Raw genomic sequence first — 24,800 nt, forward strand, 5'->3', positions numbered from 1 at the left:
GTAAATATTAAACTACTCTAGAAGAAGTTATCTAATTCTGCACTAGACAGGATTTGAAACACCAAATAGTGTTTTCAACCTTTTCCGGAAGTCTCCGGCAGGGTGTTGCACAAAACTTGAATAAGTGGTGTTCCAACACACCATGTAATCTTTCAAAGCATCTCATGATGATGTGCTTCAATACTCCGGCAAAGCTAAGGCCTCGTCTCCTCACGTTGGTGGCAGCTCAGTTGCGACTAGTTTTTGTGTTACAAAGCGCTTCATTTTAACAGGGCATGTTAATGGTCTCCTCTGTATAGACTATGATAGTGACAGTGAGCTTACCTTGTTTTTGTTTTGTGCCTTTCGTGCTATGTCTACGTGTAGCAGCTGGCTGGTACGACCAAAGCTGAGAACAGGAAACTGTTTTTTTCTCCTGTGACACAAAAACTCCGGGACGAGGCTGCTCTTTGGCACAGATTTAGGATCAGCTTACCGTCACAATCTTCTAACAATAACTAGTCAGAGGAAAACACCAAACTGACCTCCGATCAGTATCCAAGGGGTGACCTCTAACTACTGCTCTGCTTCCTCTTTCCCCTAAGGGCCCGGTCTGTCCCTGGGAGGACCCTACCCCATTGGTTGAAATGTTAAATGTTTAAGGCAAGGGTTAAAGGGACACTTCAGGATTTTGGCAATGAAGCCCTTTATCCACCATCGTGGAATCAGACGAACTCATGGATACCATTTTTATCTCTCTGCGTGCAGTTTGAAGGAAGTTTCTAACTAGTGTTAGCACAATGACTGGCAGTCTATGGTAACTGCTAGCGTGCTAGTAGATACCATAGACTTCCAGTCTATGCGCTAACGCTATTTAACATTGGCTAGCAAAACTACCTCTAACTTCCTTCAAGCTGGATGCAGAGACATAAAAATAATATCAATGAGTTCATCTGACTCTAGGGAAGTAAACTCCCGAAGAATCCCTATAAGGTTAGGGTAAGGGTAGGGGGGTTAGGGTTTAGGGTAGGGATGTCCCAAGGATCCCAAAAAGCACTGACCCTACGGGCCCTTCCCACTGTGAATTCTGATTGGCCACATGTCCTGTGGTAGGTAACCCCTGGCAAAGACCATTGTCAGCAAGAAGCAAAGGTAAACACAGGTATATTTGCAATGCAAAGGTACAGAGGGTAGAGCAAGCATACCGTACATGCACAGTGCACACAAACACCACTCGGGCAAGTGGCGCAGCAGTTTAAGGCACTGCATCTCAGTGCTAGAGGTGTCACTACAGACCCTGGTTTGATCCCGGGCTGTATCACAACCGGCCGTGATCGGGAGTCCCATAGGGCGGTGCACAATTGGCCCAGCATCGTCCGAGTTAGGGGAGGGTTTTTTTCCGGGTTAGGACATCATTGTAAAAATGTTGTTCTTGAATTTGTTCTTAACTGACTTGCCTAGTTAAATAAAGGTTAAATCAAATCAAATAAAAGTATGTGAGATGAACACTGTTTCTCAATTACATAGTCACTAGCACTCCCTATTGGCCAGCGTGCACAGGACACATATTTATTCCAAGGACTGTAGAACTGTAGGCCCTCTGCTAATACAGTCATGCATAATTCAACATAGGCCTATCCTTCCTTCCTCTTTTTAAAGACACCACTAATCTGACTCGACTGGAACTAGGTTAACTGCAATGTACACAAACTGAGTTTACATTTATCCGATATGCTCATGTCAGGCTTTCAAGCAGGTCCCTAATCTCTGAAAAGGGAACACCACTACATGCTAAAGCATCTATTCCCCCTGGCCGGTATGAGGCATTCTTCTCCTCTGAGTCATGTCTGCTGTTGCGTGTGTATGGTAGGGTAGCATAGGGCCACCATGCCACATAGAAGAGAGAATGTGATGCCGGTTAGCATACAATACCTTGTTTTACATTCAACTCTTATCGAGATATATGACAATAATACTGTGTGGGGTAGCTTTGATCTCTCTTTTTATCCCCATCTTCCTCCCCCTTTATCTGTTGAGCACAGGAGGTTGAGGGCACGTTAACTGGGGAGGACGGGTTCATCTTAATGGCTGGAGAGGTATGAGTGGAACGGTATCAAGAATATCGAACTCATGTGTTCGATGCCATTCCATTTACTTCTTTCCAGCCATTATAATGAGCCGTCCTCCCCGCAACAGCCTCCACTGCTGCGGAGTATAAACTGGGGGTCCAAGAATTTGTTGGTTTGGCCCAAAAAGATAGGTACACTCCCCTACTGTTAATATATCGTATATAGTAATATGTCATATATAGTAGTAGTAGGACATATTGTAGTCGCACAATCTGATTGGATGCGTGCGTGTGTACGTGCACGTGACTACCTTCTGTAGACATTCTCCCTTTCATTGATAACTCCTGGAGCCACTCCTGATCCACCCTCTGAAATTACACACTTCAGGACGTTGTCAGGTCCTTTTTTCTCAGATTTAGGAAACACATACAGGTATAGACATACAAAGATATAGATCGTGGGAGGAGTTCATTCAAAGAGACAGATCATAATGAAGATATCTTTATTTCAGTCATTACATAGATATAATATCACCTATGGGGTATTTCCAAACTGTGTTATATTTTATGGAAAAGTTTGATATCATATCCTTTGACAATTACATTTTAGTCATTTTATCCAGAGCAACAGGAGCAATTAAGGTTAAGTGCCTTGCTCAATGGCACACAGACCGATTTGTCACCTAGTCGGCTCTGGGATTCAATCCGGCAACCTTTCGGTTACTGCCCCACCGCTCCTAACCGCTAGGCTACCTCGCACCTCCAATAAAAGGGTGTAAATGGAGATGATAGGTTTTTGGACATAGAAAGACAGAAACTGTCAGAGGGGTCTGACCATTACTCTTATAACGGAGAATACAGGGAGAAAACCCAGAAGGTATTTTTCAATAAATCATCAAACCAAACTGATCAATCCCCTCTGTTGGCATGAAGACTCGACTTGACGCTCTACTAGTTCTTTAGAGCTCAGCCAGGGTCGTTTCTCCTGGATTTACCGTATGTATCCACATAAGACTTGGTGTGCCCAGCTTGTTGTTCATATGTCCATGAGCTAGTTATAAAGCATTGGATCAAAGTTGTGGCAAGGTTGCTCTACTCTTCTCTGTTTCTCCTTGCGATGTATTTGAAACTTCATACACACGTGTGCATGTCACACACACACACACACACACACACACACACACACACACACACACACACACACACACACACACACACACACACACACACACACACACACACACTCCGGCCCCACACAACTTCGTTTGGCATTCTCTTGAGTGAGTGAGGATCGTGACTTTGGGTTATTTCAAAATGTTTACCTGGAAGTGATTTTACTGCAGTGCCAGGAGAGTGAGCGTAAGTGTTCTCTGTTCTTTCAAAACACACACACACACACACACACACACACACACACACACACACACACACACACACACACACACACACACACACACACACACACACACACACACACAAGGCTAGTCTGTTGATCTTCTAATGCTGCCATCAATGTAGGGTTCATAGCTGGGCACTGATTCGACAAGGAGCTGTGAAAGCACACTGTTTTCCAAACATCAGAACTCATCACTGGCACCGTTGTTAATAATGACAGCAGAGAGGGAGGAATAGAGGGAGAGAAAGATAGGGGTGAAGGGACAGTGGGTATCTTTCATGGGTAATGTGACATGCGTGACACTGCATTAGCCCGAAGGGACATTCCCAGGTCAAAGAAGCGCTCAGTCTCACATGATGCGTGCCTTTTTTTTTTTTTTTTTTTTTTTTTTTTTTTTTTTTTTTTTTACCGTTATTTTACCAGGTAAGTTGACTGAGAACACGTTCTCATTTGCAGCAACGACCTGGGGAATAGTTACAGGGGAGAGGAGGGGGATGAATGAGCCAATTGTAAACTGGGGATTATTAGGTGACCATGATGGTTTGAGGGCCAGATTGGGAATTTAGCCAGGACACCGGGGTTAACACCCCTACTCTTACGATAAGTGCCATTGGATCTTTAATGACCTCAGAGAGTCAGGACACCCGTTTAACGTCCCATCCGAAAGACGGCACCCTATACAGGACAGTGTCCCCAATCACTGCCCTGGGGCATTGGGATATTTTTTTAGACCAGAGGAAAGAGTGCCTCCTACTGGCCCTCCAACACCACTTCCAGCAGCATCTGGTCTCCCATCCAGGGACTGACCAGGACCAACCCTGCTTAGCTTCAGAAGCAAGCCAGCAGTGGTATGCAGGGTGGTATGCAGGGCTGCTGCTTTGGTCACACTCTGTACTGAGAGAGGGCAGCGAAACAGCTTTGAAGAAAAGGGTTGTGGAGTAAACAATCATTTAAAAAAATTCCCCCAAAGGGTTTGGGGTGGTGAGATCCAAGTTTACGTTACAGTAGTTTGTCTTTAGGGAGATTTGACTCATTGACTTCAATGAAGTACAATCAACTCCTGATGAGCGTACGCTGTGGTCACCAGTCCTAATTCAAGTACTGTACATTATTTGTACTGGCTCAGGATTTGGTTTAATGCAGTTTTGCATCTGGAGTCAACTGTAGTGATAGGTTGATGTCTAGGATGTCTACTTCTCGTGTCTTTCTCTTTCCTAATATTTTTGGGGGATTAAATTAAAAAGATAGAGGTAAGCAAAGGGTAGGAAATAGGCAGGCACATCATCACAACCACAGGACCTCTATGTACACCATATACACTGTGTACAAAACATTAGGAACACCTTCCCAATATTGAGTTGCAAACCTTTTTCCTCTCAGAACAAACCTTTTTCCTCTCAGAACAGGCATGGACTCTACAAGGTGTCGAAAGCGTTCCACAGGGATGCCGGCCCATGTTGACTCCAATGCTTCCCACCGCTGTGTCAAGTTGTCTGGATGTTTTTGGGTGGTGGACCATTCTTGATACACACAGGAAACTGTTGTCTTGCCCATTCACCCTCTGAATGGCACACACACTCCATGTCTCAATTGTCTCAAGGCTTAAAAATCCTTCCTTAACCTGTCTCCTCCCCTTCTACACTGATTGAAGTGGATTCAATAAGGGATCATAGCTTCACCTGGTCAGTCTATGTCATGGAAAGAGCAGGTGTTCCTAATGTTTTGTACGCTCAGTGTACAGCATCATTAATACAGCGCTTCACATTCAGTCACAGCATCAGATACCTTACTATATAAGACAGAAAAACACAGAACTGCAGGGCATATGAAGAGAGAAACTACTTCAAATGTATCCTCTCCCTCTCATCCAAGTCCCCAATAACCGTCTCTGGCTTGTCACCCTCGCTATTAAATCATAAGAAATCAATCTGTTTTTACAATTGGGTGGCAGTCCAGAAAGCTAAGTGGCAGTCCAGAAAGCTATACTAAAATAATCATACATGAGACTCTGAACTGTTTTTGCAATAAACCTATTGTGAGAATGTTTGGAAAGTGCTGCCATTTATGATTGCCTCACACGAAGTCAGACCCAATCAGATCAGCAGTTTAATGAGAAACAGATCAATCCTAGTAGCAATACAGAACATGAAGTCAAACATTCAAAGATGCCATAGCAAACTATCCAAGTCAAATCCTAGCAATATCAAATAGCAATATCAAACAGTGTAAAAGCAATTTAGCAAAGGCGTGAAAATGAATTCATTCTTAAGTCCTTGAATTCAGAGTAGTATACGGGATATGTTAAAAAAGCCACACATATATTATACAGTACTATATTTCAACCTTCTTGCAATGTTCATATAACGTTCCCTATGTCTCAACCTCAGGCATTTTCACTATGACGCCTCTGCCACAGCCCCTTTGTGTTTGCCTTATGTCGTGTACCTTATGAACATTCCTATAGAGGTTATAACCAGGGGGAGTCACAACCGGCAGTGTCATTTCTCCACAATATGACAACTCTATGTTGTGCCATTCGTCATCAATAATACTAATATCTGATTGTATGCATTGAACCTCTCTCCCTCCACTCATCTTTCCCCAAATGATCTTCTTCTCCATCAACACTCTCCCAACTAAACATTCTAGACCAGGGGTAGACAACGTATCGGATGGTCTGGGGGCTGGAACATCATTTGTACACTGCAAACTGACCACAACTAAGCCCAAAAAGAGAGAGAAAACCCTGTAATTTCATACCTTGAATTACATTTAGACACGATCACGTCTCTTTAAAAAAAATATTTGTGGGAATTCTTGGGAACAGATTTCCTAAATTAACAGGTTTTTATAAATGAAACTAATTTCTGGCTGAATTTCTGGCGATTTGACAGTTTATTCTGAACCCAAACTTTGAGGGAACCCTGTCCGCAACACTTGTGGGTTTAAGTACATTTGATTACTTCTTCCTCCAGTCAGAGGAGACTTCGCTGGATCAGTCCTTTAGGGCACTTATTTTCTCTTAGTGGTTTAAAACTACATCTACTGAGTAAGGGCACTTCTTAGGACACATCTTATGGCCGTCTCATAATGGTTTCAGTCAGGATCAGGTTACAGGACTGATCTTCAATGAGTCCTTTAGAGCACATCATACGGTACTCCATTGAGTGCACGGGGCCCCTTTCATGCTGAAGTGTACTTGTTAGTAGCACGTGAGTTGCTCTGGTCGGAGGCCCGGTCTGTGACTTTGAGCTTCATACAGGACTGCTTCTCATCAATCAACATCTCCGCTGGCAGACACCAGCAACACAGGCATGACTAGAGATAGAGATAGAGATAGAGATAGAGATAGAGATAGAGAGAGAGAGAACATTAGCTCTTTGTACATACATATAAGCCCATTAGGGGTTAACCCTATTTGGCACGCTGTTTAGATGCTGTGTGTGCGTCTGTCTTACCCTGAAGCAGCTCTTGAAACGCTTGCTGACCATGTAGAGAGCGATGGGGTTGATGCAGGAGTTAAGAGACGCCATGTTGATCCCGATGTAGTCGAGGACCAGGAAGAAACTGGAGAAACACACACACACACAACATGCTATTTCATCTCCTATTTACAATATTAAGGTCAGTGTAGCATGAGTGGGGCACAAAGACATTCCTCACCTGAGCAGTTCACAGCGGTTGGGGTCCTTTTCGTCATAGATGGTGAGCTTGAGGATGCGGCTGAGATGGAGGGGCAGCCAGCATAGAGCAAACACCAGCACCAGGCAGAACACGGTCTTAGCCACCTCACGCCTCTACACACACAGAGATCAATCGATCAGCCAACTAATCCAACTATCTGGCTACAGTGCCCTTCATAAGTAAAAGAGACACATCTAAATGATTTAGGCTGAAGATGAAGGGTGAAGAGAGAGGTTACCTGTTTGAGATGGTCACTCAGGGTGATCTGTACTCCGTTCTTCTTCCTCAGCATCTCACAAGTCATCAGGGTGTAGAAGACGGCGGTAACGGCCAGAGGGAGGCAGAAATACACACTGAACAGCCACCAGTCCTTAGCTGTCTTATAGAACTGGACGAACACAAAGAAAACACCAATAAATACAGGGCACAGCGGATAAAGGGAAACTCTGTTTGAGGCTACTGCAGTTCACAATGCAAAATAGCCATTAGAAAGAGCCACGGACTGTGGAGAAAATCGGACTCTGACTGGTTCTATAGGCTTGGGAGTTAGTTGGGAGCCAAATCCTAATGCTGAAGTATGACGGACGTGAAGAAGCGTGAGAAGGAGTAACCTCAAGCAGACCAAAAGGGTCTGTGTAACGTAGTTCACTTCTGGTAACACGTCACTTCATCTAAAACCTCTTTGGGACGACAACTACAAAAGCTCAACCTATCATCTATTGGGCTCTCTGAGACGCGCGCGCACACACACATGCACTCGCACTTGTGACAACACACACACTCAAACCTCCTTATCCAGACAAACAGGGGCCTCAAAAGTCAAATGATTGATTTTTTCAAATCAGGGTGAGCACAAGGGGAGAGTCGGAAAACTGCCCCTTTCCCACACCAGGCCCCAACCAGGGACACTCCCGATAGGCTACCGTTGTTTGTGTGCGTGCGTTCAAGGTGTGTGCGTGCGGTTCTTGCTGTGTGTTCATGTGTGTGTCTACGCACACTCATAAAGCCTGATTTCTGCATGGGGTGTAGCAGACAGATGCGGAGGTGCTCTCCCTTGTAGTCCATGGCGAGCATGTCGAAGGCTATAGCCTCAGGGACCGCCAGCAGTATGGACAGCAGCCAGATGAGTGCGATCTCTATAGCCGTCCACTTGGGAACACCGATCCCCTTAATACGGTTCCACGACGCTACCGCGCGGTACCTGGGTATAGGAGCAGAGGGGGAGAAACATTAGGGCAACGTTTTCTGTGTAGTCAATAAATACAACTGTGTGTGTGCGTGTTAACATACCTGTCAATGCTCAGAGCACACAAGCTCAGCACAGTAATGCCCACTGAAGCTTTCTGGACAAACGGCACTAGTTTACACAGACCTACACCAAATGGCCAATCCTCGGCTAGGAGCTAGGGGTAAAGACAGGGGGATAGAGAAATCAGGGTTATTCCCAATGATCTGTCATGTAATTATATTAACCATATGGTATTTAATGATTACCATGTCGTTTCTATGTAAATATTTTGTAAATAGACTAGCGGGCCATAACATGAAGCACAACACAAAATTTCGCACTATGCATTTCACGCTATGAATCTACTTCATGATATTGTATAAACAATGAAAGTTTAGATGCTTTTACCAGTCATGAGTAGAAGACAAGAATCTCTATTTGCTAACCTGTATGGGGTTTTTAATGCCTGCTTATGAGGCCTATTGTAATCACATGTGGAGGTTAACACCAAACTGACCCTAGATCAGCATTGAGGGTCAATCTCACCCTACTGTATTGGAATCACATGTGGAGGTTAACACCAAACTGACCCTAGATCAGCATTGAGGGTCAATCTCACCCTACTGTATTGGAATCACATGTGGTGATCATATCTCCACAGCACACAGATATATTCTTCTGGTATGCATTTCATAATTTAAAGTTTGGCCTCCCATTACCCAAATATCTGTAATACTCTATCCAGGGTCGTTCCACCTCAAAAAGCACAAGAAAGAGGACTTCAACACCCACCATCTCAGATTGTTTTGAAATTGTTTACGTTGTTAGAAAATTAAGATAATCAATTGCACCCAAATTGACCATTTTAATTTATATTCATATATTATTCAATAAATATAGTACCTACCATCCAATTTGAACCATTTTATATATATATATATATATATATATATATATATATAATGCGTAAGACATGAGAAATTGCAAAAAGGGGCTTTATTACAGACATCAATTATCCTCAGCACCCCCCCCCCCCCTCCCTTAGACCAGGGCTGCCCAACCCTCTTCCTTGAGATCTACTATCCTGTAGGTTTTCAGTCCAAACCTAATTTAGCATATCTGTTTCAGCTAGTTAAGGTGTTGTTGAGCAGCTAATTAGTAGAATCAGGTGTGTTAAATTCAGGTTGGACTGAAAACCCACAGGATGATAGATCTCCAGGAAGACGTTTGGGCAGCCCTGCCTTAGACATCCCAGAGGTGAAGAAGCCGGATGTGGAGGTCCTGGGCTGGCGTGGTTACACGTGGTCTGCGGTTGTGAGGACGGTTGGACATACTGCCAAATTCTCTAAATGACGTCGGAGGCAGCTTATGGTATAGAAATTAACATTCAATTCTCTGGAACAGCTCTGGTGGACATTCCTGCAGTCAGCATCCCAATTGCACTCTCCCTCAAAAATTTAGACATCTGTGGCATTGTGATGTGTGACAAAACTGCACACTTAGAGTGACCTTTTTAATTGTCCCCAGCACAAGGTGCACATTTGAAATGATCATGCTGGTTAATCAGCTTATGGATATGCCACCCATGCTAGATGGATGGGTTATCTTGGCATGGGAGAAATGCTCACTAACAGGCATAAACAAATTTGTGCACAAAACTTGAGAGAATTGTCTGCAATTTTCCAAATTTTATTTATTTTTTGCTCATGAAACACTTTAGATGCTGCTTTTATATTTTTGTTCAGTGAACTATTCAAGCATAACAGATACAGAAGGGGATTTCAGCAGTTAAGGAAAATATGTAACAGTACAGAGACCTATAGCTACTGTGATACAGAGACCTATAGCTACTGTGATACAGAGACCTATAGCTACTGTGATACAGAGACCTATAGCTACTGTGATACAGAGACCTAGCTACTGTGATACAGAGACCTATAGCTACTGTGATACAGAGACCTATAGCTACTGTGATACAGAGACCTAGCTACTGTGATACAGAGACCTATAGCTACTGTGATACAGAGACCTATAGCTACTGTGATACAGAGTTATATAGCTACTGTGATACAGAGACTTAGCTACTGTGATACAGATACTTAGCTACTGTGATACAGAGACTTAGCTACTGTGATACAGAGACTTAGCTACTGTGATACAGATACTTAGCTACTGTGATACAGAGACTTAGCTACTGTGATACAGAGACCTATAGCTACTGTGATACAGAGACCTATAGCTACTGTGATACAGAGACCTAGCTACTGTCATACAGAGACCTAGCTACTGTCATACAGAGACCTATAGCTACTGTGATACAGAGACCTATAGCTACTGTGATACAGAGACCTAGCTACTGTGATACAGATACCTAGCTACTGTGATACAGAGACCTAGCTACTGTGATAAAGAGACTTAGCTACTGTGATACAGAGACCTAGTTATTGTGATACAGAGACCTAGCTACTGTGATAAAGAGACTTAGCTACTGTGATACAGACCTACACTACGTGGCCAAAAGTATGTGGACATCTTAATGCTACAGCATACAATGACATTCTAGACAATTCTGTGCTTCCAACTTTTTTTATTTTTTTTATTTAACTAGGCAAGTCAGTTAAGAACAAATTCTTATTGACAATGACGGCCTACCAACAGACAAAAGGCCTCCTGCGGGGACGGGGATTAAAAAGAAAAAAGAAATACAATATAAATGTAGGACAAATCACACATCACAACAAGAGAGACAACACAACACTACATAAAGAGAGACCTAAGACAACAACACATCAAGGTAGCAACACATGACAACACAGCATGGTAGCAACACAACATCACAACAACATGGTAGCAACACAACATGGTAGCAGAACAAAACATGGTACAAACATTATTGGGCACAGACAACAGCACATAGGGCTGAAAAGACGAGCGACCCAGGGATGTCGGTGCTTTGGGGACCTTTAACAGAATGTGACTGGCTGTAACGACCTGGGTGTCGGTGGGGTGTGAAATCAGACGCAGGAACAGCAGAGCTTCAATGCGGTGATATTTAATGCCTAACCGGCAAACCAAAATGTCCAACACGGACTTACTGGGTGTCATAAACACCTGTCTTCTAACACGGGAGACAAACCCAGTACACAATACAAAACCCACTCCCGAAATCCACAGCAACAGACGAACAATCCCGCACAAAGAAGCATACAATCTGGCTGGCTAATAAAGCCACACTAATTGCCAATTACCCCAAACCAGGTGATACAAATAAACACATAAGGAGGGGGAGGAAAAAGAGTCAGTGGCAGCTAGTAGGCCGGTGACGACGACCGCCGAACGCCACCCGAACGGGAAGGAGAGCCTGCCTCGGTTGAAGTCGTGACAGTACCCCCCCTCTGACGCGTGGCTCCCGCAGCGCGCCGACACCGGCCTCGAGGTCGACCCGGAGGACGAGGCGCAGGGAGATCCGGATGGAGGCGATGGAAATCCCTTAACATAGATGGATCCAAAATGTCCTCCACCGGTACCCAGCACCTCTCCTCCGGACCGTACCCCTCCCAGTCTACGAGGTACTGCAGGCCCCTCACCCGGCGTCTTGAGTTCAGAATGGCCCGTATCGTATACGCCGGGGACCCCTCGATGTCTAAAGGGGGAGGAGGGACCTCCAGCACCTCACCGTCCTGCAGGGGACCAGCTACCACCGGCCTGAGGAGAGACACATGAAACGAGGGGTTAATACGATAATAGGAAGGGAGTTTTAACCGATAACACACCTCGTTTATTCTCCTCAGGACTTTGAAGGGCCCTACACACTGCGGCCTCAGCTTCCGGCAGGGCAAGCGGAGGGGTAGGTTTCGGGTCGAGAGCCAGACCCTTTCCCCCGGTACAAACACGGGGGCCTCACTGCGGTGGCGGTCAGCGCTCCTCTTCTGCCTAGTAGTAGCTTGTTGGAGGGACTCCTGGACGGCCCTCCAGGTCTCTTTGGAGCGCTGTACCCACTCCTCCACCGCAGGAGCCTCGGTCTGGCTCGGCTGCCATGGTGCCAGAACCGGCTGGTACCCCAACACACACTGAAAGGGGGACACATTAGTAGAGGAGTGGCGTAGGGAGTTCTGGGCCATCTCGGCCCAGGGAATGTATCTCGCCCACTCCCCTGGCCGGTCCTGGCAATACGACCGCAGAAACCTACCCACCTCCTGGTTCACTCTTTCCACCTGCCCATTACTCTCGGGGTGAAAACCGGAAGTCAAGCTGACCGTGACCCCCAGACGCTCCATGAACGCCCTCCATACTCGGGACGTGAATTGGGGGCCCCGATCAGAAACGATGTCCTCCGGCACCCCGTAGTGCCGGAAGACGTGAGTGAATAAGGCCTCCGCAGTCTGTAGGGCAGTAGGGATACCGGGCAACGGGAGGAGACGGCAGGACTTAGAAAACCGATCCACAATGACCAGAACCGTAGTGTTTCCCTGAGAAGGGGGGAGATCTGTCAGGAAGTCTACGGACAGATGAGACCATGGTCGTTGTGGAACGGGGAGGGGTTGCAACTTCCCTCTAGGAAGGTGCCTAGGAGCCTTACTCTGAGCGCATACCGAACAGGAGGAGACATAAACCCTAACGTCCCGAGCTAAGGTAGGCCACCAATACCTCCCCCGAAGGCTCCCCACGGTCCTCGTCACCCCAGGGTGACCCGAGGAGGGTAGGACATGAGCCCACCGAATCAGTCGGTCCCGAACACCAAGCGGTACGTACTTACGGCCCGCCGGACACTGAGGAGGCGCGGGTTCCGCCCGTAGCGCCCGCTCGATGTCCGAGTCCACCTCCCATACCACTGGCGCTATCAGCCTCGAGGCGGGGATGATGGGAGTGGGTTCGGTGGTCCTATCCTCCGTGTCGTAAAGGCGGGACAATGCATCAGCCTTTACGTTTTGGGAGCCTGGTCTATAAGACAACGTGTACCGAAACCGGGTGAAAAACATGGCCCACCTTGCCTGACGCGGGTTCAGTCTCCGAGCTGCCCGAATATACTCCAGATTCTGGTGGTCGGTCCAGATGAGAAAAGGGTGCTTAGCCCCCTCAAGCCAGTGTCTCCACACCTTCAGAGCCCTGACCACCGCTAACAACTCCCGATCCCCCACATCATAGTTACGCTCCGCTGCACTGAGCTTACTAGAGAAGAAAGCGCAGGGGCGGAGTTTTGGTGGCGTACCCGAGCGCTGTGATAGCACGGCACCCACCCCAGCCTCGGACGCATCCACCTCCACTATGAATGCCAAAGAGGGATCCGGATGCGCCAACACGGGAGCATCCGTGAACAGAGCCTTCAACCTGTTGAAAGCTCCGTCCGCCGCCGCCGACCACCGCAACCGCACCGGGCCCCCCTTTAGCAGTGAGGTAATGGGAGCCGCCACCTGGCCAAAACCCCGGATAAATCTCCGGTAGTAGTTGGCAAAACCCAAAAACCGCTGCACCTCCTTCACCGTGGTTGGAGTCGGCCAATTACGCACGGCCTTTATGCGGTCACTCTCCACCACCACCCCCGAGGTGGAAATGCGATAACCCAGGAAGGAGACGGCTTGTTTGGAGAACACACACTTCTCAGCCTTGACGTATAGGTCATGCTCCAGCAGTCTGCCAAGCACTTTGCGCACCAGAGATACATGCGCGGCGTGAGTAGTTGAGTAGATCAGAATGTCATCGATATACACAACTACCCCCTGCACGTGCAGGTCCCTGAGAATGTCGTCTACAAAGGATTGGAAAACGGCTGGAGCATTCTTTAACCCATACGGCATGACGCAGTACTCATAGTGGCCCGATGTGGTACTAAATGCGGTTTTCCACTCATCTCCTTTCCGAATACGCACCAGACTGTACGCGCTCCTGAGGTCCAGTTTTGTAAAGAACTGCGCTCCGTGAAATGATTCCACCGCCGAAGCGATGAGAGGTAGTGGGTAACTAAACCCCACTGTGATGGCATTTAGACCTCTATAATCAATACACGGACGCAAACCTCCCTCTTTTTTCTTCACAAAAAAGAAACTCGAGGAGACGGGTGAGATGGAGGGCCGAATGTACCCCTGTCCCAGAGACTCCGCGACATATGTCTCCATAGCCAACGTCTCCTCTTGGGACAAAGGGTACACGTGACTCTTAGGAAGCGCAGCGTTAACCTGGAGATCTATCGCACAATCCCTACCCGGTCGATGTGGTGGTAATTTCGTCGCTTTCTTTTTACAGAAAGCGATTGCCAAATCGGCATACTCGGGGGGAATGCGCACCGTGGAACCCTGGTCTGGACTCTCCACCGACGTGGCACCAATGGAAACTCCCAGACACCTTCCAGAACACTCCTCTGACCACCCCTGGAGAACCCCCTGTCTCCACGAAATATTGGGATTGTGCCGGGCCAACCAGGGAACACCCAGCACCACTGGAAACGCAGGCGAATCAATAATAAAGAGACTGATACGTTCCCTATGATTCCCCTGCGTTACCATGTCCAGGGGAACTGTGACCTCCCTGACCACCCCTGACCCTAATGGCCGGCTATCTAGGGAGTGAACGGGAAAGGGAGAATCTATCGGCACAAGCGGAACGCCCAACTTACGGGCGAGTCCGCGATCCATAAAGTTCCCAGCTGCACCTGAATCGACTAGTGCCCTATGCTGGGAAGAGGGGAAAAAATAAAGGAAAAAAATTGAGACAAACATGTGACCAACAGGGGGTTCTGGGTGAGTTTGGTGCTGACTCACCTGGGGTGATCGAGAAGCGTTCCGCCTGACATCTCGACTCCCAGACAGACCCCCCCAGCACCGGTCGAACGTGTGTCCTCTCCGACCACAGTTGGTGCAGGGGGGGCCTCCTCCTCCGGTACCCCTAGGCGCGGCCCCTCCCAACTCCATCGGGATGGGAGCCGGGGCGCTGGGTGGTGGAACGCACAGGACCCTCTCCGAACGCCCGCGGGCAGCCAGCAGAGTATCCAGTCGGATAGACATGTCAATAAGTTCATCTAGAGAAAGCGCGATGTCCCGACACGCTAGCTCCCTGCGGACGTCCTCCCGGAGACTACACCGGTAGTGGTCAATAAGGGCCCTGTCGTTCCACCCTGATCCCGCGGCCAAGGTCCGGAACTCCAGCGCGAAATCCTGTGCGCTCCTCTTCTCCTGCCTGAGATGAAATAGTCTCTCACCCGCCGCTCGGCCGTCTGTGGGGTGGTCAAACACGGCACGAAAACGACGGGTAAACTCCGGGTAGTGCTCCTTCGCGGAGTCCGGGCCATTCCAGACTGCGTTGGCCCACTCCAGAGCACGACCCGTTAGGCAGGAGACGAGGACACTCACCCTCTCCGCTCCCGAGGGAGTGGGGCGAACAGTGGCCAGGTATAGCTCCAGTTGGAGTAAGAACCCCTGACAACCTGCCGCTGCTCCATCATAATCCCTCGGGAGCGTAAGACGGAGCGCGCTGGAGCCGGGGGATGAAGAGTCCTGGGGGGGGGGAGCCGAAGGTGGAGAGAGGAGCCCACTCCTCTCCCATCGCTCCATTCTCTCCATCATTTGGTCCATGGCGGATCCGATCCGATGGAGGACAGTTGTGTGGTGGAGAACCCGTTCCTCCATCGATGGGAGAGGGTTGGCTGCTGCTCCTGCTGACTCCATTTAAATTGGTGCGGGATTCTGTAACGACCTGGGTGTCGGTGGGGTGTGAAATCAGACGCAGGAACAGCAGAGCTTCAATGCGGTGATATTTAATGCCTAACCGGCAAACCAAAATGTCCAACACGGACTTACTGGGTGTCATAAACACCTGTCTTCTAACACGGGAGACAAACCCAGTACACAATACAAAACCCACTCCCGAAATCCACAGCAACAGACGAACAATCCCGCACAAAGAAGCATACAATCTGGCTGGCTAATAAAGCCACACTAATTGCCAATTACCCCAAACCAGGTGATACAAATAAACACATAAGGAGGGGGAGGAAAAAGAGTCAGTGGCAGCTAGTAGGCCGGTGACGACGACCGCCGAACGCCACCCGAACGGGAAGGAGAGCCTGCCTCGGTTGAAGTCGTGACACTGGCAGAACGGGTGTTATATGTGGAGGATGTGGGCTGCAGTAGATATCTCAGATAGGGGGAAGTGAGGCCTAAGAGGGTTTTATAAATAAGCGTCAACCAGTGGGTCTTGCATTGGGTATACAGAGTTGACCAGTTTACAGAGGAGAATAGAGTGCACTGATGTGTCCTATAAGGAGCATTGAATGCAAATCTGATGAGCAAATGGTAAAGAACATCTAGCCGCTCGAGAGCACCCTTACCTGCTGATCTATAAATGATGTCTCCGTAATCTAGCATGGGTAAGATGGTCATCTGAATCAGGGTTAGTTTGGCAGCTGGGGTGAAAGAGGAGCGATTACGATAGAGGAAACCAACTCTAGATTTAACTTTAGCCTGCAGCTTTGATATGTGCTGAGAGAAGGACAGTGTACCATCTAGCCATACTCCCAAGTACTTGTATGAGGTGACTACCTCAAGCTCTAAACCCTCTGAGGTAGTATTCACACCTGTGGGGAGAGTGGCATTCTTCTTCTTCTTTAGCTATGTTGTTGATGTAAATTGAGAAGAGCGTGGCAGTGGCTGAAACAGCAGATTTTCTGACTTTATACACTGCACTCAGAGAGGTAGTTAGCAAACCAGGCCAAAGACCCCATAGAGACACCAATACTCCTTAGCCAGCCCACAAGAATGGAATGGTCTACCGTATCAAAAGCTTTGGCCAAGTCAATAAAAATAGCAGCACAATATTGCTTAGAATTAAGGGCAATGGTGACATCATTGAGGACCTTTAACTTAGTGGCAACAGTTTGGGGAAGGCCCTTTCCTGTTTCAGCAGACAATGTCCCCGTGCACAAAGCGAGGTCCATACAGAAATGGTTTGCCGAGATCTGTGTGGAAGAACTTGACTGGCCACAGAGCCCTGACCTCAGCCCCATCAAACACATTTGGAATGAATTGGAACACTGACTGCGAGCCAGGCCTAATTGCCCAACATCAGTGACAGACCTCACTAATCCTCGTGACTGAATGGAAGCAAGTCCCTGCAGAAATGTTCCAGCATCTAGTGGAAAGCCTTCCTAGAAGAGTGGAGGCTGTTATAGCAGCAAGGCGGGGACCAACTCCATATTAAGGCCCATGATTTTGGAATGAGGTGTTCGACGAGCAGGTGTCCACATACTTTTGTAGTGTCGCTACTGTGATACAGAGACCTAGCTACTGTGATACAGAATGTGGTCTGAGGAGAAGAATGTATTTGGCTTGCAGACTAGTGTCCGAGCATGATAAGATTCTAGCCTGACGAGTGATTTTGAAAATAAAACAAGCTTACTGGGGCAGCCTGGCCTCAGGTAAAATCACTGAAGAAGCAAAGCCAGAAAAAAATCCATATTACAACCTATGTGTTGTGATAATTGTGTTGTTTGCTCTATAACCTGTTAGTTCATATGCCTTGCGACCGTAATATATAGGCCTAAAGGCCGAGACAATAAGAAGACACAGTGGCAGAATAAATTAAACCACACCTTTGTTTCATCACAAAATCAGAGAGCAACCTCTGTTGGGTGAACTCCACAAGGCATATTGCATGTAACAAACAGTTACATGACCTAATTCAAGAAAGCGCCAATTTTAGTTACCTAGCCACCGGAGGACAACAACACAACGAGATGCAGCAATTGAAGTTGTTTCTGTGAATTACGTATCGCTCTCAATGTGATGTGATAGGAGTGAAGCCAAATCCAAACTGGCTTCCCTTAACACCTTTTTGCTAGGACCATTCACAGTTCGCTTTCTCAGTTTAGCTCAATGGTATTATTATAATAATTTTTTTATCAAGCGAGTCCAAATGCTCACTGGCTTCCCTTGCATTCAATACTAAGGGCGGCAACAATGCCATACTCTTTTAGAACAGACAGCATCAGATACAGTTGAAGTCGTAAGTTTACATACACTTAGGTTGGAGTCAGTAAAACTCGTTTTTCAACCACTCCACAAATTTCTTGTTAACAAACTAGAGTTTTGGCAAGTCGGTTAGGACATCTACTTTGTGCATGACACAAGTAATTTTTCCAACAATTGTTTACAGACAGATTATTTCACTTATAATTCACGGTATCACAATTCCAGTGGGTCAGAAGTTTACATACACTAATTTGACTGTGCCTTAAAATTCCAGAAAGTGATGTCATGGCTGTAGAAGCTTATGATAGGCTAATTGACATAATTTGAGTCAATTGGAGGTGTACCTGTGGATGTATATCAAGGCCTACCTTCAAACTCAGTGCCTCTTTGCTTGACATCATGGGAAATTAAAAGAAATCAGCCAAGACCTCAGAAAAAATTGTAAACCACAAGTCTAGTTCATCCCTGAGAGCAATTTCCAAACGCCTGAAGGTACCACACTCATGTGTACAAACAATAATACGCAAGTATAAACACCAGCCATTATACCGCTCGGGAAGGAGACACGTTCTGTCTCCTAGAGATGAACGTACTTTGACGCGAAAAGTGCAAATTAATCCCTGAACAACAGCAAAGGACCTTGTGAAGGTGCTGGAGGAAACAGGTACAAAAGTATTTATATCTACAGTAAAACGAGTCCTATCTCAACATAACCTAAAAGGCCGCTCTGCAAGGAAGAAGCCATTGCTCCAAAATCGCCATAAAAAAGCCAGACTACGGTTTGCAACTGCACATGGGGACAAAGATCGTACTTTTTGGAGAAATGTCCTCTGGTCTGATGAAACAAAAATAGAACTGTTTGGCCATAATGACCATCGTTATGTTGGAGGAAAAAGGGGGAGGCTTGCAAGCCGAAGAACATCACCCCAACCGTGAAGCACGGGGGTGGCAGCATCATGTTGTGGGGGTGCTTTGCTGCAGGTGGGACTGGTGCACTTCACAAAATAGATAGCATCATGAGGAGGACAATTATGTGGATATATTGAAGCAACATCTCAAGACATCAGTCAGGAAGTTAAAGCTTGGTTGCAAATGGGTCTTCCAAATGGACATTGACCCCAAGCATACTTCCAAAGTTGTTGCAAAATGGCTTAAGGACAACAAAGTCATGATATTGGAGTGGCCAACACAAAGCCCTGACCTCAATCCCATAGAAAATCTGTGGGCAGAACTGAAGAAGCGTATGCGAGCAATGAGGCCTACAAACCTGACTTAGTTACACCAGCTCTGTCAGGAGGGATGGGCCAAATATCACCCAACTTATTGTGGGAAGCTTGTGGAAGGCTACCCAAAACTTTTGAGACAAGTTAAACAATTTAAAGGCAATGCTACCAAATACTAATCGAGTGTATGTAAACTTCTGACCCACTGGGAATGTGATGAAAGAAATAAAAGCTGAAATAAATAATTCTCTATACTATTATTCTGACATTTCACATTCTTAAAATAAAGTGGTCATCCGAACTGACCTAAGACAGGGAATTTTTACTAGGATTAAATGTCAGGAATTGTGAAAAACTGAGTTTAAATGTATTTGGCTAAGGTGTATGTAATTTTCTGACTTCTGGCCTACACATAAAGAGACAGAGGAGCGCTGTTTTGCTCACTCGGATGCTTTCTTGCGTGGAAGACATTCAGCCACTTGCGAATTGAAGGACAATTATGAAACACAGACACGAAAGACTACATTATTTTATGTTTATTTGTATTTTAGGTAATTTTTGGGGGGGGCATCCATGAAAACACCCCACTGCCGGCCTCAGAGCAATGCAAAATAATACTTTACGTATCCCCCCCCACCCCTCCTTGCCCTTAGAACAGCCTCAATTCGTCGGGGAATGGATTCTACAAGGTGTCGAAAGCGTTCCACAGGGATGCTGGCCCATGTTGACTCCAATGCTTCCCACAGTTGTGTCATGTTGGTTGGATGTCCTTTGGGTGCTGGACCATTCTTGATACACATGGGACACTGTTGAGCGTGAAAATCCAGCACCGTTGCAGTTCTTGACACAAACCGGTGCACATGGCACCTACTACCATACCCCGTTCAAAGGTACTTCAATCTTGTGTCTTGCCCATTCATCTTCTGAATGGCACACATACACAATCCATGTCTCAATTGTCTCAAGGCTTAAAAATCCTTCTTTAACCTGTCTCCCCCCCTTCATCTACACTGATTGAAGTGGATTTAACAAGTGACACCAATAAGGGATCATAGACTGACCAGGTGAAAGCTATGTCACGGAAAGAGCAGGTGTCCTTAATGTTTTGTACACTCAGTGTATGATACCTACTAATGATGTAGTTACTTGAGACAGAAACAAAAGTGGGGTGGATGGGTGGGAGTAATCCACTTCAGTCTAGCAATCCAAATGTTGCATGTTCGAGTCGCATCGGGGACAACTGTAGCATTTTAGCCAACGCTTCCCTTAACCCTTATTCTAAACTCAACCCAATTCACCTAACCTGCTACCTTTTGTCTTTAGTTCCCCCTAACCACCAACATCAATCATTCTCCCTTGTTGTTATAGCGCAACTTGGTCTCAGATAAAGACGTGTAATACTACACATCCTCAAAGATGTAAGATAAGTTACATCATCCAATTCGTATGCTATTGTATGACCGGGTAAGACGTACACTGGACAGAGAAAACATTTTTGACCCAATATTACAGTACAGCCTGTTTCTCACCTTGTACCACTTGACCACTGTGTGGATGTGCGTGTGTGTGCATGGTGTGTGTGCATGGTGTGTGTGCATGGTGTGTGTGCATGGTGTGTGTGCATGGTGCGCGCGCATGGTGCGTGCGCATGGTGCATGCGCATGGTGCATGCGCGTGTGTATCTTATGTTGGCGTGTGCTTGATTGTTCTCACCTTGTACACATTGATGGGAATATCGATCACAATGTGCAGCAGGTCTCCCAGCGCCAGGCTGGCGATGAGAATGTTGGGGCCATTGCGCATGCCCTTGTTCTTGTAGATGATTCTTAGGAGCGTGAAGTTCCCGATAATACCGACTATGAACACGAGACACGATACCACAGTGTTGATGTACTTAAATGTGTCTCTGATCTCGGTAGGCCCCGAGCACATCGGCGGTAAAGGCCGCATGTGCCGAGGAGCGGAGACATTGGCGTTGAACCTCGCCAGGCTCTCTCTACCAGAGACTACTGGTTTCTGTGTGGCGGACGGCAGGACTTCTGGTTGGTTGGGCTCGTTGGCTTGTCCGGTAACCACGAGGAGATGTCCCGCCAGGAGAACCAGCGGGAAACAGATGAACAAGGTCTTCGTCATAATCATTCCCGGTCTCTCATTGGCTGCTCTGAAACGTGAAATCTTTAGGCTGTCATTTCAAAACAGGAACACAGCCCAAAATATCCCCCCCCCCCCCCCCCAATTGCAGCTAAGAGTTCAATGTAACGAGACATGAGCAGGTGAATGTCAGAAGAAAACCCTTTTCTTACCTGCAAGATGGAAAAATGCTTCTCTTAAGATACCCTGAGTAACAGTTTGCTTTGGTAGGCCTCCTCTCCCAGTTGAGAATAAAACGTTTGAAAACGACTTCCCCAACTTATATAGAAGGGCAGTAATGGTTACAGAAAAAAACGGAATTATTCCAAATTTATGTCATGGTTATCTTGTCCAAACGCTCCTCATCAATTCTCTTCCCACGTCCACATGATGTTTTGCTGTTGATCCTTGTCTGGTAGTTGTTGGCATGTGTGCTCTGCTAGGTCTAAAGTTTAAACATATGTTATATCTCAGTGAGACAAAAAACAGGTCAAATAGCCCAAATAGTTATAGAAAATGAATCAAAATGTCCAATTTGGTGGTACAGACTTCTATCCTTTTCTGGTCCCGTTACCCTACTGGCTCTGTGCGCAGACCACAGTCTAACAACTTTAAATCCTTGGGCACTGTCATCCGTTACAGCGATTACTGCCTCCACTTGACCCCTCCCTTCTTCAGAGAGAAAGAACAATCCAGTGAATAGAATTTAGTGTATGCCAGCGGGATAGCTGCTTAAAACGTATTTATTGTTCAATAAAGTGAGGGGAAGAACATATTTTATGACCGTGGAACATTGTGCCCTGTTACGACTGTGACTGAGGTGCATCTTGTCACCATGGGACAAGAGTCAGGGCAAGACCTCTCAGATTATAGCCTTCGGCCATTTTACAGGAATTCCTCCATCCAACTGAAAAACAGCTGAAAGGTTAGGCTTGTCTGGATTTTTCCTGATTTAGAGTTATGGAGTTCAAAATCCTGTATTTATCTTAACCACGGTTTGGGAGATAATACTATATTCGATTCTGTAGGATCTATATTCTATCCACACCAGCGGCTGTTTTCCAAGAGCTGTACTGTTCGCTGCCATAATACCGTCACTACCAGATGGGTTTATTCTTTTGATTGATCACTGTCCCAGAGGTAGAGAGGGAGAGCATTGCATTGGTCCTCATCGTCAAAATGAGTTAGAATAACTTACCTGGTCTCTTTCACTCTGCTCATATCTGCTCTCTCGCCTCTCTGCAAGAAACACACAAACCTTTCGGTAACTCACAGGAGTCCCACCACAGGGACTTGGTATGTGTGTGTTTGTGTGTTTTTTCTAGAGAGGAATAGAGCCCACATTCCAGTCTTCAGACTGGAGTCCATGAACCCTAGACCATGTTTATACAGTTATGCTTCCCTTATCCAGCCTCTTTCACCAAGATGAGTGAGTGAGTGTAGCATTGTGGTTTTGCGAGCGTGCGTGTGTTCAGTAATGTTGTCTGCGCTGTAAACAAAGTGGCCTTTCTTACCAAACTGTATGAGGAGAGAATGCTCTGGTGTCTGTCTGTCTGGGCAGAGGCATACAGGCTGTTATCAACCAAAAAGAAACTAATAACATTACTGACGTCCTACGAAGGAGCGACGGTTTCCCGCTCACTCTCTCACACCCCAAATCTAATTCCTCAGCCCTCCTTCTCCCCAGCTCCATATCTCTTCTCCCTTCCCTCCCCAGGCCGCACCCTTCTACTTCCGCATCTGCAATATACTGCGGGCATATAAGTATATCGTTGGTTTATTTGAAAGAAAAGGAAATAAAAAGTTGACTAAGTTTTTGTTCCCGCCAACTGCAGCCCTCCTGATATTTGCCTTTAAAGAATTGTCCCCATTGGCAAAATTACTTTTTGATACCCCTGCTTTAGGACAATGGAGAGTTTTGTGAGCGATATCTGAAACAAGTGAATACAGTCTCAACCAGGACCCCTCCTTGGACATCCAACAGAGTCTGATCTTTCACCCCAATAGCCCTAAGCCATGTTCCCAGTCCTGCTGAGTCATGTCTTGTGTGACCTAGGCCACACACACGCGCGCGCACACACACATGCAGCTTAGTAATCTAGTGTGCCCCTAGCCCTGGAACTCTAACCTCTAACCCCTGGCCTTGGAACAGCAAAATAGACTTTTAGAATCAAATTAAGAGGTTGAAACTCCTGACAGATAACGCAGATTGACACACCACCCCTACAGAGTGGCAGTGGAAAGTCCTGGGGCTTTGTCTTTGCACAGACACAAGCACATACAGAGTCAAGACTCGCTGCAGGGAAAGCTGGATGTTCCTTGTTGAAACGGAGCAACAGAAGCATCACTTGTTTCACACAACACTCATAGAGTGTTTCTGTATATTGTTTGGCGCTTGGAGCAAATAACATTCGTAGGGTAAACATGAGTTACAGTAGGTTATGTTGGGAGATGAGGAGCATAAGACCCAAAGCTGGATGAAAATCCTTCTTAGATATTGTACACCACAAAAGTACAAATAGGCAGAGGTGTGGGAATGTCCTTTTTTATACTCTTTTGAACAACTTCTGATAAGTTGACTTATTTTACCAGTCTCAAATCAAACTGCATGAGTGATACGGAGAGAGATGGGTTGATGCACATGCAGAGTGAGAGAAGTCTGAATTGGGACAATGGAGAATAGATATGTATATATATGAGAGAGATAAAGCAATGGATAGATGGATACAATAGATTACGAGTTGGACTAAGGAGGTGTTGACACAGTACACATAGCAGGGTTTAGAGATGTGGCCAGAGGGTTGTAGGATGGATCATTATACAAGAGTTTCATGTGGATACGATGAATGCTAGGAGTGAACAACCTCCCTTTGTCTCCGAGAAAAACATTCACCCCTGAACAAAAAAAAAGAAGAGAGCGAGCAAAGAAAAGAGAGAGTCTGGAGGGAACTTTTGCCCCAGGCACTGGTGTTTTTAAGTTGTGGAATCAAATGTAATTCGGACAGACTGCCCACCCCTTCTTGTGTCCATACAGGTGTGTGTGTGTGAGGATACACACCTTAACCAGAAGATATGGGGACGATACATTTCCCTGTACTGAGCATTTCCCAAATGGGCAGAGGTCATTAAAATA

General features: G+C 46.4%; 1 protein-coding gene across 1 annotated transcript; it reads right to left on the bottom strand.

Annotated features, from left to right (window-relative positions):
- Nucleotides 1-5,536: 5,536 nt before the first annotated feature.
- LOC129824286 (endothelin receptor type B-like) lies at nt 5,537-22,283 on the bottom strand. The gene is made up of 8 exons (XM_055883828.1): nt 21,841-22,283; nt 21,251-21,698; nt 8,418-8,530; nt 8,124-8,328; nt 7,366-7,515; nt 7,107-7,240; nt 6,902-7,010; nt 5,537-6,761 (listed from the first exon to the last, which is right to left on the bottom strand). Exons 2-8 carry the CDS (start codon nt 21,674-21,676, stop codon nt 6,627-6,629), a joined length of 1,272 nt encoding a protein of 423 aa, XP_055739803.1. The 5' UTR covers nt 21,677-21,698; nt 21,841-22,283; the 3' UTR covers nt 5,537-6,626.
- Between the last annotated feature and the right edge of the window lie 2,517 nt (nt 22,284-24,800).

This window comes from Salvelinus fontinalis, chromosome 26 (assembly GCF_029448725.1).
Source record: "Salvelinus fontinalis isolate EN_2023a chromosome 26, ASM2944872v1, whole genome shotgun sequence".
NCBI classification, from domain to species: domain Eukaryota; kingdom Metazoa; phylum Chordata; class Actinopteri; order Salmoniformes; family Salmonidae; genus Salvelinus; species Salvelinus fontinalis.